The sequence below is a fragment of the Chiloscyllium plagiosum genome, chromosome 13 (genome assembly GCF_004010195.1).
Source record: "Chiloscyllium plagiosum isolate BGI_BamShark_2017 chromosome 13, ASM401019v2, whole genome shotgun sequence".
NCBI classification, from domain to species: Eukaryota; Metazoa; Chordata; class Chondrichthyes; order Orectolobiformes; family Hemiscylliidae; genus Chiloscyllium; species Chiloscyllium plagiosum.
The window spans coordinates 51,808,714-51,827,539 of NC_057722.1; the positions used below are offsets into that span (position 1 = coordinate 51,808,714).

Sequence of the window (18,826 nt, forward strand, 5' to 3'; positions counted from 1 at the left end):
TCCCATGGCTTTATCCACCTTTTACCTTTTTTAAAACATACAGCACCACCTTCTCTGTAATGTGAACATTTTTCAAGATGTCACTATTTATTTCCTCACGTTCTCTATCTTCTATATCCTTCTCCACAGGGAAACACTGATGCAAAATACACATTTAGTATCTCCGCCATATCCCGCATTTCCACAAATAAGTGGCTTTGCTGATCTTTGAGGGGTCCTTTCTCTCTCTTTTTGTCCTTAATGTATGTATAGAATTCCTTTGGATTCTCCTTAACCCTAGTTGCCAAAGCTATCTCATGTCCCCTCTTTGTCCCTCTGATTTCCCCTCTAAATATACTCCTGTTGCTTTTATACTCTTATAGGGATTCACTCAATCTTTGCTATCTATACCTCACATATTGTTCCTTCTTCTTAACAAAAACCTCAATTTCTGTAGTCATCCAGTATTTCCTGTACCTGCCAGCCATTCCTTTCAACCTAACAGGAACGTACTGTGTCTGAACTCTGATTATCTATCTCATTTTTGAAGGCTTCACATTTTCCAGCCATCCCTTTATCGGTGAACATGCAGCCCCAATCAACTTTTGAAAGTTCTTGCCTAAAACCATCAAAATTGGCCTTCCCATAATTTTGAACTTCAACTTTTAGATGTAATCTATTCTTTTCCATCACTGTGTTTTAAAACTAATAGAATTATGGTCGCTGGCCCCAAAGTGCTTCCCCACGACACCGCTGTCACCTGCTCTGCCTTATTTCCCAAGAGTAGGTCAGGTTTTGCACCTTCCCTCGTAGGTGCAACCACATGCTGAATCAGAAAATTTTCTTGTACACACTTGATAAATTCCTCTCCATTCAAGCCCTTAACACTATGGCAGTCCCAGTCTACGTTTGGAAAATTAAAATCCCCTACCATACAATCTTATTATTATTACAGAAAACCAGAGATCTCCTTACAAATGTGTTTGTCAGTTTCCTGCTGACTATTGGGGTGGGGGTGGGGGGGGGCTCCTATAGTACAATCCCAATAAGGTGATCATCCCTTTCTTATTTCTCAGTTCCACCCAAATAACTTCCCTGGACGTATTCTCAGGAATATTCTCCTGAAGTACAGCTGTAATGTTACCCCTAATCATAAACGTCACTCCTCCTCCTCTCTTGTACCTCTTTCAATCCTTCATGTAGCATCTATACCCTGGAACATTAAGCTCCCAGTCCTGTCCATCCCTGAGCAACGTGTCTATTATCGCTATGATATCCCACTCCCATGTTCCCAACCATGCCCTGAGTTCATTTGCCTTAACTGTTAGGCCTTTTGCATTGAACTAAATTAATGTATCAATCCTACCTTGTTTGCTGCTTTGTTCTTGCCTGCCCTGACTGTTTGTTTGACTTACTCCTTTTCCCAGCTGTACCAGCCTTAAACTGATCTCTTTCCTCACTATCTCTCTGGGTCCCATAGGGAGATGGGGAAGCTCCTGGAGACTCCTGATCTACCTGCTTCCCTCCCCTACCTTTCCAGGAGGTCACCCATCTACCTGACTATACCTTTGGTTTATGTGCCTCCCTGCAACTGCCATCCATCACATCCTCTAGCTCCTGTAAATTTCTCATTGTCTCTAACTGCCGCTCCAACCGATCTATGCGATCTGGTAGGATTTGCAACCAAACACCCTTCCTGCAGACTTAATCATCAAAACATGGAAACTCTCTCTATCTCCCACATCACTCTACTAAAGGCCATCTTTGCACCTTAACAATCTACAGACCCAGAAAATAGCATAGACCTACTGCACCAGGCAAGCTTAGTATCTATGTTTTTATGTTTTTAAAGTTTGATCAAGAGACAGATCTCAGTAAAAAACATATAATCAAAGAAGAGCCCACTTGACTCACTATTGTGTATTTACAAAAACCAGTAAAGTTACACTTTAAAACTCGCCACTTAACAGCTCCTGCGCTGTGAGCTCCCCCACACAGGATTCCCAAGTTTAGCTGTGAATTTCCTTATTTGTCTAGAACAAACACCAATGTCCAGCAAAGGCAGCAGCTGTGCAGAATCATTACTGCGTCAGACAGCTGTGTAGGTCTGTTTCTCCCTTTGAATCACTTCCCATTTGGTCACTGTCTTTGTCTCCCTTCCTCTCTTTAAAGTGCTGCTGTTTAAATCTTTTTTCCCCAAAGTTCTAAAACAATGCAACAGCTTATAAAAACAGCAATTACTGCTCTTAGAATTTGAGGAAATCAGCTCCAACACTGAAAATACCTTAAAAAAGCAGTTCTTGGAGTCCAATCTTTTCCCATCTCCATCTTGGATTACCAAGAATCCTGTGCAAGATTAGAGAAGCTGAGGTGGTTGTTATATAGAGGAGATTTGACAGCTGTATTTAAATACAAGTAAATAGAGCAGATAAATTGAGACTGTTCCATTCGGTAGAACCAAGAACCAGATTTTAGCTGATTAGCAAAAGCACCAAAGACAACATATGAAATTAAAAAAGTGAAGGTGACAGATTCAGTTGTAATTTTCAGAAGAATTGAATAAGTGCCAAAGTTTTTTTTAAATTTATGTTATGTGAAAGGTTAAGAGACTGGAACTAGCTGACTGGTCTCTCAAAGATCTGGTGCAGATTTAAGAGAGTGAATGGCCTCTTTCTCTGCTGTAACCATATTTGATTCTTTGTTCACTTGGATCTTCTCACCTTCTTGCTATATCCTATTTTTCCTGTTTTGTCCTACAAAAAAAATCCTGCTATGAACTGGTTCAGTCCCTAACCCTCTATTAAAAAAAATGTTCACCTGTATTTGAAAGATTCTATATCTATGTCCATTTCCTCGGTTTCATATTTTACTGTAGGCATCTCTTTTTTTACATATTGCAAATTCTCATGTTCACATTTGTAATCTGCTTTGCCCACATGACATTGTCATGTTGTAGTTACAGATCTGGCCATTTGATAGGTTTGTACCTAGTCTGAATCCCCTGACTGAATCTCTCCATAAATATTCAGAATTTCCAACTGATGTTTTGTTTTATTTTTATTGTCACAAAACGTTAGGCTTTGCACTTTAACATAAGTCTTTCAGCTATAAGTTTGTTCTTAAGGATTGCAAAAAAGACACCAAGTCAAAACTTTACATCTTGTACCCATCGCTGCTGGAACACAAAAAATAGACTTGGAGGGAAGAAAGGGATGTTGATTTATACAACATGAGAAGAGGGTGCTGATTTTGATTATTGTTGGCATGGAGTTGAAGCAGGAACAGTTAAGATTGACAAGGCACTGGGACTGGATGAGATGCTCCCAAGGGTATTAAGGGAACTGTGATTGGAAATGAAGGGGCACTGGCCACAATCTTTCCGCCTTCCCTCAATTCAGGAAAGGTGCCATAAGACTGGAGAATTACAAACATCGTACTTTCATTTGAAAAACATTGCAAGGATAAGCCCAGCAATTGGTTTAATTTTAGTGGTGGGGAAATTTCTAGAAACATTTAATTAGGATTGAATTTGTTGTCACATGAAATAAGCTGGGTTGATTCACAAGAGTCAACATAATTTCTAAAGGGGTAATCATTTTAACTAAGTTAGTGGAGATATTTAAAGAGGTAACAGAAAGTGTTGTGACTGTCACGTTGTTGATATTATCTACATGCATTTTCAAAAGGCATTTGGTACACTGTCATACAAATAACTTTTCTCACACGTCATAGGTCATGGAATAAAAAGGACAGTAGTAATGTGGATACAGAATTGGCTCAGTGACAGGAAACAGTAATGGTCAATGGATATTTTTGGGCTGGAAGAAGGTTGGTATGGAATTTTCCAGATGTTGGTATTTAGACCCATGCTTTTCTAGATTACTATTAGTGATCTAGAGCTTGGTGGTGCAGGGGACAATTTTGATGTTTTTGTGAGATACAAAACTCGTAAGCATTGTAAACTGCAAGGAGAACAGTATGAAAATCCACAGAAACACAGACAAGTCAGTGGTGTAGGCAGATAGGTGATTGATGAAGTTCAATGCAGAGAAATAATGAGGTGATGCATTTTGGTAGAAAAGACATGGAGAACAAACGTAAAATGGCTGGGCGGGTGGGGCACAATTCTAAAGGAGATGCAGGAGCAGAGGAACCTGGGTGGATATGTATACAGATCATTGAGGGTGGAAGGACAGGTGGAGAAAATAGTAAATAAAGTTTATGGTGTCTTCTGCTTTATTAGTAGGGGCATAGAATGCAAGAACAAGAAGGTTATGTTGAACTTGTACAAGACACTCATTAGACATCAGCTAGAATGTTGTTTACAGTTGCCACATTGTAGGCAGGACATGAATGCATTGAAGAAAATGCAAAATAAATTGACAAGAATGAATCCAAGGATGAGAAACTTCTGATACGTGGATAGCTTGGAGGGAGGAAGGCTAAGAGGCGATCTGAGAGAACTTTTCAAAATCAGAAAGCTGGATAGATAGGTAGTCATTACACCCCATGGCGCCTTCCCGTGCAATCACAGAACGTGTATCACTTGCCCATTTACCACCTCCCTCCTGACTATTCAAGGCCCCAGACATACCTTTTAGGTGAAGCAGCAATTTGCCTACACTCAATCTGGTCTGCTCTACATAGATGAAACACAGACTGGGTGACCACTTTGCAGAATGCTTACATTCTGTCTGCAAAAATGACTCTGAACTTTCAGCTGCCTGCTGCTTAAATACATCACCATGCTCCCTGACCTACATTTCTGTTTCGGGCCTCACTGTACTGCTCCAGTGACTTGACTTCCACTTGAGACCCATGCAACCTTCAGGACTCAGTATCAAGTTCAATAATTTTGCGGCCTGAAACTCCACCTTCCACATTCTTTACCCACCCTCCACACTCCGGGGTCTGTCATGACATGGACTGCTTTCTGCACAGCCAACCAGTTTTCCCCAGGACTTACACAGTTAATGGTACGGCTGTTGGTAGGGTTGTTGAACAGAGAGACCTAGGGGGTCAGGTATGTAGTTCTTTGAATGGTGCATAGCACGTGGACAGGGTGGTAAAGAATGTGCTAGCTCACTTGTTTTCATTGCTCAGACCATTGCAGTACAGTGTTTTTTGGCAACTGCTCTTCCCAAACCAGCCTCCCATCCATTAATTCCATCTATATTTCCCACTGCCTCAGGAAAGCAACTAACATAGTCAAAGACTCTTCCCACCCCAGTTATACTCTCTTCCATCAGGCAGAAGATGTAAAAGTTTGCACACATGTATGGATAGATTCAAGAACAGCTTCTTCCTTGCTGTTGTTAGACTTGTGAAGGGACCTCTCAAATTTTAAATGTAATGTTGATCTCGCTTTCTGTGCACCATTGTGTTGTAACATTGTATGCTGCACTCTGTTCTACTACTGTAATGCACTTTGATATGAGCTGCCTGTATTGCATGCACAACAAAATTTTTCACTGTATCTATGTGGCAATAATAAATCAAATCAGTTTAAGTATAGAAGTTGGGACATGTTGAGGTTGTACAGATTGGTGAGGCCACTTTTGGAGTACTGTGTACAGTTCTGGTTGCCCTGCCCTAGGAAGAATATTATTAAATTGAAGAGTTCTGAAAAGATTTTGCATGATGTTGCTGGAACTAGAGGGTTTGAGTTATAAGGAGATGCTGAATTGAACGATTTTCACTGGAGCATAGGAGCTTGAGAGATGACCCAGTAGAGGTTTATGAAATCATGAGGGGCATAGATAACGTGAATAGCAAAGGTCTTTTCCCTCTGATTGAGGAGTTCAAAACTCGGGGGCATATTTTCAAGGTGAGAGGAGAAAGCTTTAAAAGGGGCCTGAGGGGCAATTTTTTTCCACACAGAGGGTGGTGCATATGTGGAATGAACTGCCAGAGGAAGTGGTGGGTGCAGGTATAGTTACAACATTTAAAATCCATTTGGACAGGTACGTGAAAAGGAAAGGTTTAGAGGGAAATTAGCAAAATGCAGGCAAGTTGGACTAGATTTGTTTGGGAAACTTGGTTCAGCATGGAAGAGTTGGACTGAAGGGTCTGTTTCCATGCTGTATGACTCTGACTCACTGTCCCCGTTATCAGTTTTTCTCCTTACCTGCCTAATTGTCTTGCTCTCTCTCTCTCTCTCTCTTTAGACATGGTGTCCATCTACCCACTCACTCCTGTTTTTCTCCATCCCTCCCAATATAATCAGCATAAATATCACCTTTTCCTGGCTATCACCAGTTCTGAAGAAGGGTCACTCAACTTGAAGCAATAATTCTGTTTTCTCTCCAATTGTCTCTCCAGCAATTTCTGTTTTTGTTTCAGATTTCGTGAACCTTAGTTCTTTGCTTTATTATAGATGGGGAGTTACTGCTCCCATCTGTAAAAGAATCAAGGCATTTAGGCACAAATATGAAGTGATTTGCAAAATAAGCAAATATGATTTGAGATAAAAACAACTTATTCCTCCTGCATCATTACACTTGTTTGATTCTGTGGTTTGACCACCCATCTTCCTCATCTGGGTAGTATGCATACAAAATTCCTTCTTCTTACCACTAAACACGGTCTTGATAACATGAGCTATTCCTCCCCCTTACTGAACAAGCCCACAACCAGGAAGGGACTATCCCTTCCACCATAATCCATACTCAACCCATTCCATTTGAACTCATAAAACAAACTGTCAGCATGGTGGCTCAGTGGTTAGTACTGCTGCCTCACAGCGCCTGGGACCCAGGTTCAATTCCCACCTCGGGCAACTGTCTCTGTGGAGTTTGCACATTCTTCCCGTGTCTGCGTGGGTTTCTTCCAGATGTTCCAGTTTCCTCCCACAGTCCAAAGATGTCAGGTTAGGTAAATTGGCCATGCTAAATTGCCCATAGTGTTAGGTGTAGGAGAGTGGGTCGAGGTGGGTTGCTCTTCGGAGGGTCAGTGTGGACTTGTTGGGCCGAAAGGCCTGTTTCCACACTGTAGGGAATCTAATCTAATCAACCTTTATTGAGTAACGTGTTATCCTGCACCAACAGTGCACATCTTTCAGACCGACCAACTCTCACCTAACTAAGCAGTAGGTTCGATATGCAATAGTTAATAACTCCCTCTTCCAACTTCTCTCTCACCCTTTAAGCTTCTTTCCACTCCTCTTTTATCCTCATCATCTGTAACTCAGCATCAGCTTCGCTCTCCTGTTTTCCCCCACCAAATTTCAAATTATTCATGGACCTGAAGTCTATACTTGTCCTCGATGTCACGTGAACATGATTAGTTATTAATAATGAATTGATTCCTAATTTTTGAACAGTGATCTATTTTACAGGGGTGATGGTTGGAAAACATTGGATCCAGCCATCACTACAGCACTGCAGTCTGCAGCAGAGGATGGGGAGTTCTGGGTGGAGGAGCATGAGTTTTTTCAGGATTTTGATGAGTTAACAGTGGGCTATCCAATAAATATGGAGGGACACGTCCTCAGTCTTTTAACAGGTAGGTTTAGATACTTAAATCTTAGACAAGTTTATAGATAATGCATATTTCAGCATTTTGCTTTGTGATTTATGTTAACCTTGGATTACTGGTCAGAACTTATACACTGCAGAATAATGACATGCATAGTATTCCATTTAAAGGGTGAAACCACTTTAAAGTGAAACTTTAAGTGGGTTCAGAGGTATTTCTGTAGTGAGTTGGACCAAAAGGCTGTAGTGGATAAAAACAATGAAGACTGCAGAACACTAAAGCAAAATACACTGAATCCTGAACTTTGAAATAAAACAAAATTCTGAAAATACTCAGCAGGTCTAACAACATCTGTGCAGAGACAGGATATATTTAATTTTTCAGGTCTGGTCTTTCATCAGAACAGGAAAACATTTGAAATATAATATGTTTTGAGCAAATGAAGGAGAGGGGACAAAGCCAATCATCTCAATTTAAAAATGAAATATCAGCAAACTTGGCATTATCCTCCTGAGCAGTGGTGGCAGAATTAAGCACTAGAAAATATATAGTCGTAAGTGATATTTTAAATCATACCAGGACAATCTTTAAATGCATTTAGAAAGTCTGGTTTCATGTTTTGCATCCAGGGAGAAATGACTGTACTGGAGGGAATGCTGGGAAAATATGTGGGCATCCACATGAGATTTCCCATGGAATATCAACGTAATCTAAGAAAATACAGCTAAACAAGCAAATTATGTTAAGCTGAAACTTTATTGCTGGAACAGCACAGCAGGTCAGGCAGCATCTAGGGAACAGAAGATTCGACGTTTCGGGCACATGCATGTGCCCGAAACGTCGAATCTTCTGTTCCCTAGATGCTGCCTGACCTGCTGTGCTGTTCCAGCAATAAAGTTTCAGCTTTGATCTCCAGCGTCTGCAGACCTCACTTTCTCCTCAAATTATGTTAAGACCTTGGAGAAGGTGCAGAGGATCCCCTGTAATTGCTACAGTGATACCCAGGCTGAAGTACTTCAGTTGCATGGACTGATCGGAGAAGCTCTGGTTATTGTCCTTACAGCACAGGATGATAAATGGAGATTTAATGGAGGTGTTGGAGGTTGTGGATTTGCTGCTAATGTTCAAAGCAGGATGGACTAAATAGGAGAAACAAATTACCACTAACAGGAGTATAGGTAACCAAAAAAAAAAAGTGAATGAAATGAGAATTTTCTTTTTGACACCATGATAAATTATGATGATTTGGAAACCACTACCTGAAAAGGTGATGGAAGAGAATTCAGTAATAACTTTTAAAGGGAATTGAATGGATACTTGAAAAGGATACATTTGCAGAGCTGTGGGCATAGATCAAGGAAGTGATCCAATTGTATGGCTGATTCAAAAAGTAGCACAGGTGTAATGAACTGAGTAGTCCTCTTCTCTGCTGTAATGTAGCATAGGGTAAAGCATGCTGAGCCGATGAAGCACTGACTCCATACTCAATTGACACTAATTACATAAATAAACAAAAAGTTATCTTAAGGAGCCAAATTCCCCACAGTGGTAGACCATTGCTTGTCAGATAGAAAAGAGCAAGAGCAACACATAAGTCAAAACAGTGGGGAGCCACCTGTCTGTCCTGTGACAGTAACAACTCTTTCTCCTCCTCCAGTGGTCCTCACCTACCACCCCACCAATCTCCATGTACAGCGCATCATCCGCCGTCACTTCCGCCACCTCCAAACAGACCCCAGCACCAAGGATATATTTCCCTCCCCTCCCCTATCAGCTTTCCGTAGAGACCACTCCCTCCGCGACTCCCTTGTCAGATCCACACCCCCCACCGACCCAACCACCACTCCCGGCACCTTCCCTTGCAACCGCAGGAGGTGCAACACTTGCGCCCACACCTCCCCCCTCACTTCTCTCCAAGGCCCCAAGGGAAACTTCCATATCCGCCACAGATTCACCTGCACCTCCACCCACATCATCTACTGCATCCGCTGCAGCCGGTGTGGCCTCCTCTATATTGGGGAGACAGGCCGCCTACTTGCGGAGCGATTCAGAGAGCACCTCTGGGCCACCCGGACGAACCAACCCAACCAACCTGTGGCACAGCATTTCAACTCCCCCTCCCACTCCACCGAGGATATGCAGGTCATTGGACTCATCCACCGCCAAACCACAACAACCCAAGTCCCACCTCCCTACCTTTTATCTTCTCCTGCTGAACACTCTCTGCTCATTCCTGAAGAAGGGCCTGTGCCCGAAACGTCGAATCTCCTGTTCCCTGGATGCTGCCTGACCTGCTGTGCTGTTCCAGCAATAAAGTTTCAACCTAGATACTACCATGCACTTTCTAAATGTTCATTGTTGTACTCAGCAACTGAGATCGCCAGTAGTGATGTCTGGTCAGCAGTGGTTGCTACTGAACAAACTACAGATCATTCTGCTCTAACATGGATTTCATTAATGTGAAGTTGCTATAACAAGATTGAAGAATTGGGGGACGCAGTTTTTATAGCATGAACTTTTAAAGCATGTATTGGTTATAACAAGATTCTAACTCCATTACTTTAAATGGTACTGCTATTACGCGATTTTCTTATAACATGGGGTTGCACAAGAACGGAATCACTGTGTTACAGCAGAACAGACTGTATGTATTGTGTCATGATGAACCTGACTGGTAAAATTATGAAAGGTTTCTCTTTATTTGTTATGTAATGTGCAGGTAATAATGTTAGTATTTAGAATTTTTGCATTTATCGTTTAGGTAAAAGTTTGCATCATACATTACAACTTTCAGGACAATGGGTCAAAGGTCTATCTGCAGGTGGTTGCCGCAACAACAGTAGTTTCTGTGCCAATCCTAAATTCTGGTTGAGAATTCTGGATCCAGGTGAAGTAGTTCTCACAATATTACAAAAAACACATGATTCCAGCAACAGAAATGACAAGGCTTGTTGGTCAGAGAAAGCTGCTATGCATTGTCAAAATATTGAAGAAGACCTCACCACTGATGTCCGCCAACAGAAACGCTATCGAGCAATAGGACTACATGTATGGAAGGTACAGTTAGCTCAAATCAAATGGCTTAGGCAGGAATTAAATATTTAGTGTGTGTTGAAGTATAATAACATCAAGTCTATTGATTTGTTTCTATGCGTCATTTTACTTGCAATTGGAGTGAAAAACACCTCTGTACTTGAGAAAATATCTAAGACCCTAAACTTGTAATCTTGTAAATTGGAAATACTTGCATGTAGAATTTAGGTTTATGAATAGAAGCATCTTCCATTACTTCCTGAAACTAGAAAAAAGTAAATCTGATCCAATTAGGAGATGACCTTTAGATATGTAGTATGATGTTGTTTTGGGCCTTGACTATTACCTCTTTTTAAAAAAGAGAATGGATAATTCAGTTTAGATTTTGTCTTTAAACCAATCAACCTTCTGTTTCCTGTATGAAATTTTAGGTAGAGAAGAAACGATTTAATTTGCAGAAAACTGTTGCCAAAACACCAACCATTTCAACAGAATGCCATACATATGACAGGGAAGTGAAACTGCACTGTGATCTAACACCTGGCTACTATCTTGTCATCCCCAGTACATTCATGAAAGACGAAAATGGACATTTTCTACTACGTGCTTTTTCAACATCTAAAATATCATTGAGGTAAGAACTGTTGTATTTGTTTTGAGGTGCCCATCACCACCACCCTACTTGTGATGTGAGTAGTTCACTTCCACCTGAGGAGTCTTAACGAGAAGAGGCTCATTTATAAGATGTCATTTATTGCATGATAGTAATCTGGTACAAGTTGCATGAGTAAAATCTACCTTATTACTAAGACTGTCTACCTAACAAGGTCCTAAGCTGTTCTACCTTATCTTCACCTGAGTTGGCATGGCATCATCAGATTAAGTGGAGCATGATGCAGTCTGAGTCCTTAAAGAATTATTACCTTCTGCAACAGCTTCACCTACCAAGCATTTTTTTCCCATGGTTAGCATTTTATGTATTCGTGTGTATAAGCATGTTTACCACTACTCCATCTACAAAGTTTCTAACTTCAAACATTCAGGCAATCTGGAGGTTTCACAGTTCTTTTAGATTGCATTTCTTTTGGGCCTTAGAAGATTGGTTGGTCTTTTGCTTGAGAACTGTTGACTTTGATTCTGTTATTGGCCCCGTGTGATCTGTAAAGTCTCCTTATAGTGGAGAACCTTTTATCTCTTGCATGTCATTTACTCTGGATAGGTTTCTACTAAACCAGTTAGACAGTTATTACCTTCTTTGGGTGGACCCTTAATCTCCTGAATTTTATCACAGTGGATGTCTCCCCTGCTAAATCAGATAGTTGCCCCTTGACACTCCAAGGGACCTTAATTTCATGAGTTTTGCACATTGGGAGCAAATAGTCCATGAAGCAAAGTTTTTTTTTAAGTATCCTTGATTTCTGAGACAGACAATTTCTTTTTGATCCTGTCCAGAACCTATGGATGTTGTTCATCCCACCTCAGTGTTAGTTCCCCGTGAACTGTATATGGATCACATTTAATCTGTTTATCCAAATCTTTATTCTTGATTCTGTGAATGAAATCAGTGTTGAAGAATGTAACTTGTAATTAGGTTAAATGTTCACCATCAGTAGTTGCCTTACTAGTGAACCAATATTTCACACACTGAAATTCATATGTGGAATTAGGCAGCAAAAGACTTGAGATTTACAATGGTTTTATTTACAGTCTTCACTTTATCCCTTTCCCTTTTTGACCTTTTGCTGTCCAAAAGCCAACGACTACTTGGGAAGAATTGATCACTTAAATAAAAAGCTGGAAGAATATTAACTGTTCTTACTCACCACTGGAGCTCATCTGTTTGAAACTTAAAATGACCTACATTTGTCTCTAAGAAGCCAGTTATGCTCTCATCTTCAGTTATGTTACTTGAGGATTATTGCTTTACTCTCTCTGTCTGATGGACTTTAAATTTACTGAGTAGCAATGCTTGCTTATTTTCCTTTTGAAGCTTTAAATTGTGTAACGTAGCAATGGCATGTCTTAGTACTTACTGTTTAATCAGGGGTTTTTGCAGTCAAAAGGGAGCATTCCAATCTTCTGCAACCAAAATAGACATTTTCTGCTTTTTCACTAGCAAATAGAGATTTTCCTTTTTTTGGGCATATTGGACAATTTTCCACCTATCACAGCCTAATTAACAATGCCCACCCTTTTCCATGACTTGCCCAAATCAAACCTGGTTGCCTTGATAAATTCTTCCCGTCTGAACCACAGCTTAAATTATGGATCTTCTGCTCTTCAGTGGCACCAATAGTCTCTTACTGATTTCGTTTATTAGACTCTCTGCTTAAGCTTTTAAATTGCCCTTTTGTGATCTCAATTCTGGCTTTGCAATTTCTCCAGGGCTGTGACCTCCGTTTAAATTACTTCTGTTGCCCTGGATTTGCTTACTGTAGCTAAGTCTTGTGATGGGTACTAGTTATAGCAGCAACATTCACAGAGTTGAAAGTACTCCCTTTTTTTATCTTCTAGCTTTCTCAGTCCATTCTGCACCATTCAGTTAAAGTTGTCTCCTTGCCCATCAGGAATTTTTAACTTTACATATGAATCTCTGATGCCCGTTTTGTTCTAATCAGGACTGCTACAGATTGTCACTTCCCAGTGAAATCTGTAACTGCTAGGTGTGATGAGCTTTCAACTCAATCTTGCTTCTGCACTTCCTCCCATGTCTCAAGGAAAAGACTGTTTCTCCAGAAGTTTCAGTTCAGCTGCTAACCGACTATGAGTAGTTTCTTAAAGATGTACATGTTTAAATCTGCAAACATCCAGTACTTTTATTCATTCAAAAGGATAGGGGTTTCACTCACTGGATCAGCATTTATTGCCCATCCCAAGCTGCCCTTGAGTAGGTGATAGTGAGCTGCCTTCTTGACTGCTACAGTCCATAGCCTGTTGGGTGTACTGCTCCTGGGTCTACTAGAATTCTTACTGTTGCTCCCTTGTTGCATTAAGAAATGATGCTGACCATTCACCTGTTGCATTTATCTTGAGTTGGCAGCTGTTCGAGCACGTGATTTGAGTCGTGTACTGCTACCGAGTCATAACAATAAGAAGCTGTTAGTACCAAGCAATAAGCTACATCTTGTTTAAGAGGTGCAAGTTATATTAGTAATATAGATATTGGTACTAATATTTTTGGGAGCGCTAGGATAGAGGTCTTCACTCTAAGATCCTAAGCTGTTCTGCCTTATGCCCACTCAAGGCTGCATGACATCAGGTTAGATGGAGTTTAATGCAGTCTCTAGCATAACCCTTTCAGAACAATTGGCTTGGACAACATGAACAGAGAGAATCTGACTTGAAGTTGTGAAATAAATGAGGTCAAGAAATTGCTTTTGAGTAAATTTCAGAAACATAAATGCACAAAGATGAGAAATCTAATTCAGCACTAGAGATTTTTAGGGATTAATGCAGTTTTATTGGAATTGGTGTGCAAAATTTATCGAGCATTTTAATAGCTCCATTTAGTATAGTTAATGAGAAACAAGTGTGACCTTAGCTTTCACAAGTTTCAACAAACTGTTATGCTGCAGCACAGAATGGTTAAATGCTTCTATGAGCGACTATTTAGATAAGATCTCTTTAAATAAAATATTAAAATTAATACAGGATTTGTAATTACTCCAGTCACTTTCCTCGTTTAATGTTTTGCGCCAAGTATTATGAAACATTGCTCATGATGGATTCTACAAATATTAAATATTCTTATGCCCTCAGTGTCGTGAAAGCAACTCATTCATTTACACAGTTGGAGGAAAATTCTGAAGGGGAATGGGAGATAATGCAGTTTACAGATTCATGGATCAATGGAAAAAGTGCAGGTGGAAGCAGGAACTTTCCCACATACAGTACTAATCCACATTTGCCATTCTCAATCCTCTCCGAAACTGGTATTGGCAATGTTCGGATCACTCTGTGCCAGGAAAGTGTTGATGGACAGTTCCTTCCAATAGGATTCCATGTTTATCAGGTAATCTGAAGTGTTTAGTGATGCTGAAAATCTCTGAATAAAAGACTTGGTCCTGAATTGGAGTACTTTTGGTTGACCTGGATTGAAAATGTTGAGTTTGAAATGTACCAAATCGTTCAACTCTAAGTGCTAACTGGTGAATTTTCTAACAGGAGCAATAATCTAAAGTCATAAACTAAAAACCAGCTGGTAAGACCAGAATTTACAATGGAAGTACAAAGGTCCAGTAACCCATAACAGCAATTTGCAGCATTATCACTTATTTCCAATTGAATTATGTACCACTGATCCCCATCACGGTGATGGTATCTTGATAGCTACGGAAGAATTCATCTCTGCTCTCTCTGTTCTAAGAAGCTGTACCTTACTGAATTCCTGACCTTAACTATTCATGGATATTTTACTTGTTTCACACAGGTACAGGGTAAAAATTTGAATCAGACATCCCCCCAACTTCTACAGCCTGTGGTGGCTTGTGTGCCTCATCGTTACATACAAGAAATGACTCAACTTTGCACTCTCCCAACAGGAAATTATGAGATCATTCCTTCTACATACCTGCCCAACAGTGAGGCACAATTTACAGTCACTGTAGAAACCAAAATAGACAGGTGGGGAAAGAGCTACTTATTAACTTTATTAGATACAAATTTTTTGATTTGATTTGCAGTGTCATTAACTGAACAGTTTTTGGTTTCTGACAAGTACAGACTGTGAGATGACAAAGTGTACCCAAGAGCCTTAAAGCCTTGTTTTAGATTGAAATACATATTTTAATAAATGTTACAAAAATACCATTAAAATGTAACAACACTACATAAATTTATGATTGGCAATTGCATTTCTTTGTATTTTCTTTAATTGTTGACAATTTGTTAATTATAATCAGTGCTGTTGATTGTCAGTGGGTTAACAAGATTCAAACATTGAATTTTGGGTTCTGCTAGACATCAGAGATAGTGCCATCTGTTTGAGGATATTTAATATTTCAGGAAGATAAGGAAAAACCATTGGGATAGTTCATTGCACTAGTAAAAATGATATTGGTTTGCAAGATGAAGATAAAGATACAGCATCAGTTTGGGTGGCAATAAGAAATACTAAGTAAAGAAGTCACTGGTAGGAGTTAATTATAGACAGACATTCTCCACTGCTCCCCATCCCCATTCCAAATCCCCATTGGTTATAGTCGTACAAAGTGTGAATCATCAAATAATATGGTTGTAGAAAGGTTCTGCAACAATGGTGCGTAATTTTAATCATTATATAGTTTGAACAAATCAAATTGGCAAAAATTGCCTTGAGGATGAATATATCGCATATATTTGGGAGAATTTTAGACCAATGAACTGGAATTAGGAAGGGAACAGGTTACTTTAATAAATTCAATTTCATTATTACAATATCTAATATCACAGTACAGGATCTTCCAGTATTCATAACATAATAGAATGTCACATCAGTTTCAGAATGAGGAACATAGGTCTGAAACTAGTTTTTTAAACTTAAATAAAGAGAATTGCAGTTTGCTAAAAGATAATCTTACCCCTTGCGGAAGATATTAAGGAAATAATTCATAATGTGGAACAAATACATATTTAATTGACTAAGGAAGGCTGAGAAGGATGTGCTGGTTGGGTTAATTTAAAATCAGTGCATATGTTATTGAATCTTTATTTGAATCATATCAGTTTATGAAAGAACAGTAAAGAACAGATGATTCCACATTAAATAATGTTTATTGTTCTATTTAGGAAGCCATTTCAGTCTCAGGAGAACTTAGGACAAACAATCAATGAGGTAATGATAAATCTTTTCTTAAGCCAAATATACATATTAGGGAAGGCGTAAAAGTGTGAAGGTTGCCGAACTACATTTTGGACTTGACCAGGCCAATATCTGACATAAATTTCTGCATTGGCAATCTGGGAAGTAAAATTGTGCTCTAACAAAGAACTTATTAAGGCTTAATGATGGTAAAAGAAAATTAGTAGAACACAGACCAGTGATTGTTTATTTAAACTTAACAGAAAGCACGTATTTCAATGTATGCTGGTCCACAGTGTCGCTGTTCAATGAAATCACATGTTAATTAAAAGTATTCAGTAGCATGAAGGTACTGCAGATGTTGGAGAGTCAGAGTGGATAGAGAAATGAGCTAGAAAAAGCACAGCAGCAAAGAGGGGAGTCAATATTTCAGGTCAGAATCTTTCATCAGGATGAAAGGCTCCGACCTGAAATGTCCACTCCCCTTCTTCTCTGATGCTGTTTGACCTGTTGTGCTTTTTCCAGCTCCACTCTCTTTCCACCCTTCAGTATCATGAACCCACGTTATCATTAAATGCTATAGAGAAATAACTAAAGCCAGACTCCATAGTGTGCAGACTCCAAATATTGCAGATCCTTCATTAAAGGCTAGGTTTGTGCAATTCATTTATGTTACACAGTCAAGTCTTATTACTTTGATAAACTGTTGATCATAATTCTGTTGGGTTTTAAATTAATAACTTTTTCTTCACCAGTGTGACTTACCTCAAATTAAAACCACAAATATTGTTCAAAATTCATTTTCAACATGTAAAATTTAAAAAAAAGGTTAGAAAAACTAAATTCTCATCTATATTTTGACATAGGTAGTTGAAATGAAAACCAAGAGCTAGCTTTGATTTTGATGCCACTTTTCCCAAATTCCATGTGTTTGCCTGTGCTGGTAATAACACACTTCCACCTGAAGGGCTCACTGTAGCTCAAAATTTTAATTTAGTCAAAATCTTCACAACATAGTTTGAATTTTGTTCAAATGGAATATGTTGCATATGCTTCTTGCTTTAGTTGCAATTTTCTCACGAGATTAGACTTGAAGTTACTATCTAAGTTGCATGGTTTAAAATTATTTTTGACCAGATTCTGTTTCACAACCAGCATATAGTAACTTGCATTTGTACTGCACCTATGAGAGTAAAACATCTCAGACATTTCACGGGAGCAATTATCAAATAGAATTTGACACCAAGCCACATAAGTAGATATTTGCACTGGTGAACAATGATTTGATGAAGGGAATGATTTTGAGGATTGTGACCCATGACAGCAGGAAAGTGGACAGGTGAGTGTGTGAAGTGGACCTGGGGAGGAGCAGCAGAACTTTGGATAACCTAGAACTGGAAGAGGGTAAAAGGTGGCTTATGGGCAGTTGAATTTAGAAAAGGAGGTGAAGTTTTCCCACAGCAGATGAACTGAAAATAGTAGTACGGAACAACCTCAGTTATCCGAATGTCAATTATCCAAACAAGATCTCAAAAGGTACCATAAAAACGTTATCAGTTATCTGAACAAAATACTCCCCACCTGTCTCATTTGGATAATCAAGGTTGTTTTGAGATTTTATAGGGGTGAAGTAAAATACTGCAACGAGAGTCTATAGGACCAGAAGCTGAGCTTAGCATCTTACAAGTTACTATGGTTGCAAATAGTCTGACGCAGCCACAGGTGGCGGCCAAGGACAGAAATGGAATCAGTGGTTATAGAACCGAACTTGACAGGGGTAGAAGATAATGAATTTGGCTTTCCCAGTACTAAAGGGAATTTAATCTCAACCAATACTGGATGGAAAAAAGCAGAGACAGTTGGTAATGAGGTAGAACTGGCTGTCATCAGCATAGATGTGAACTCTGATATGTTTGAGTGGTGAGAAATAGAAGGGTACCAAGATAGATTCATGGAGCATTCCAGTGGTAACGGTGCAAAAGCTGTTTCATGCGATTCTTTGGCTCTGTCAATGGATAGGAATAGAACCAAGAGAGTGTAGTTCCACCCTTCTGGTTAGTGGAATGATGGTATTAGGACAGAATGGTGTGGTCAACAATATCAAAAGTTTCAAAGAGGTTGAGATGGACAAGGAGCAATAATTTACCAATCTCCCGAATTGGGGGAAGGTGTCAAATGTTGAAGGACTGGAGAGGAGGCCTAAGATGGTACAGGAATTAAAAGGATTCAGGGTTTGTTTTGTTTCTGAAGAATAAATTGATAATAGAGAGGCAGACAGTATCTACGGAGAGGGGGCAGTCAACAAAATATTAAACTTGCATACAGAGTGAGTTTCTCTGAAAGTGCTGTTCTTCTTGGACAGTTGCTCGAGATTGAGGTACTGGATTAGTGGTGCTGGAAGAGCACAGCGGTTCAGGCAGCATCCAAGGAGCAGCGAAATTGACGTTTCAGGCAAAAGCCCTTCATCAGGAATAAAGGCAGAGAGCCTGAAGCGTGGAGAGATAAACTAGAGGGGGGTGGGGGAGGGGATGAAGGTGATAGGTCAGGGAGGAGAGGGTG

The 18,826-nt window shown here is 39.7% G+C and overlaps 1 protein-coding gene across 6 annotated transcripts in view; it reads left to right on the plus strand.

The window, feature by feature from the left end:
- capn10 (calpain 10) overlaps window positions 1–18,826 on the plus strand; it is a 42,640-nt gene that overhangs the window by 20,097 nt on the left and 3,717 nt on the right. For 5 of the 6 annotated variants that reach the window (XM_043702376.1, XM_043702375.1, XM_043702379.1 and 2 more), the window contains 6 exons: window positions 7,316–7,482; window positions 10,217–10,512; window positions 10,920–11,122; window positions 14,248–14,500; window positions 14,918–15,111; window positions 16,255–16,300. In XM_043702376.1, the coding sequence (XP_043558311.1) occupies window positions 7,316–7,482; window positions 10,217–10,512; window positions 10,920–11,122; window positions 14,248–14,500; window positions 14,918–15,111; window positions 16,255–16,300 (1,159 nt within the window). The remainder of the gene's footprint in view (window positions 1–7,315; window positions 7,483–10,216; window positions 10,513–10,919; window positions 11,123–14,247; window positions 14,501–14,917; window positions 15,112–16,254; window positions 16,301–18,826) is intronic. The other variant, XM_043702380.1, reaches the window with a different exon arrangement.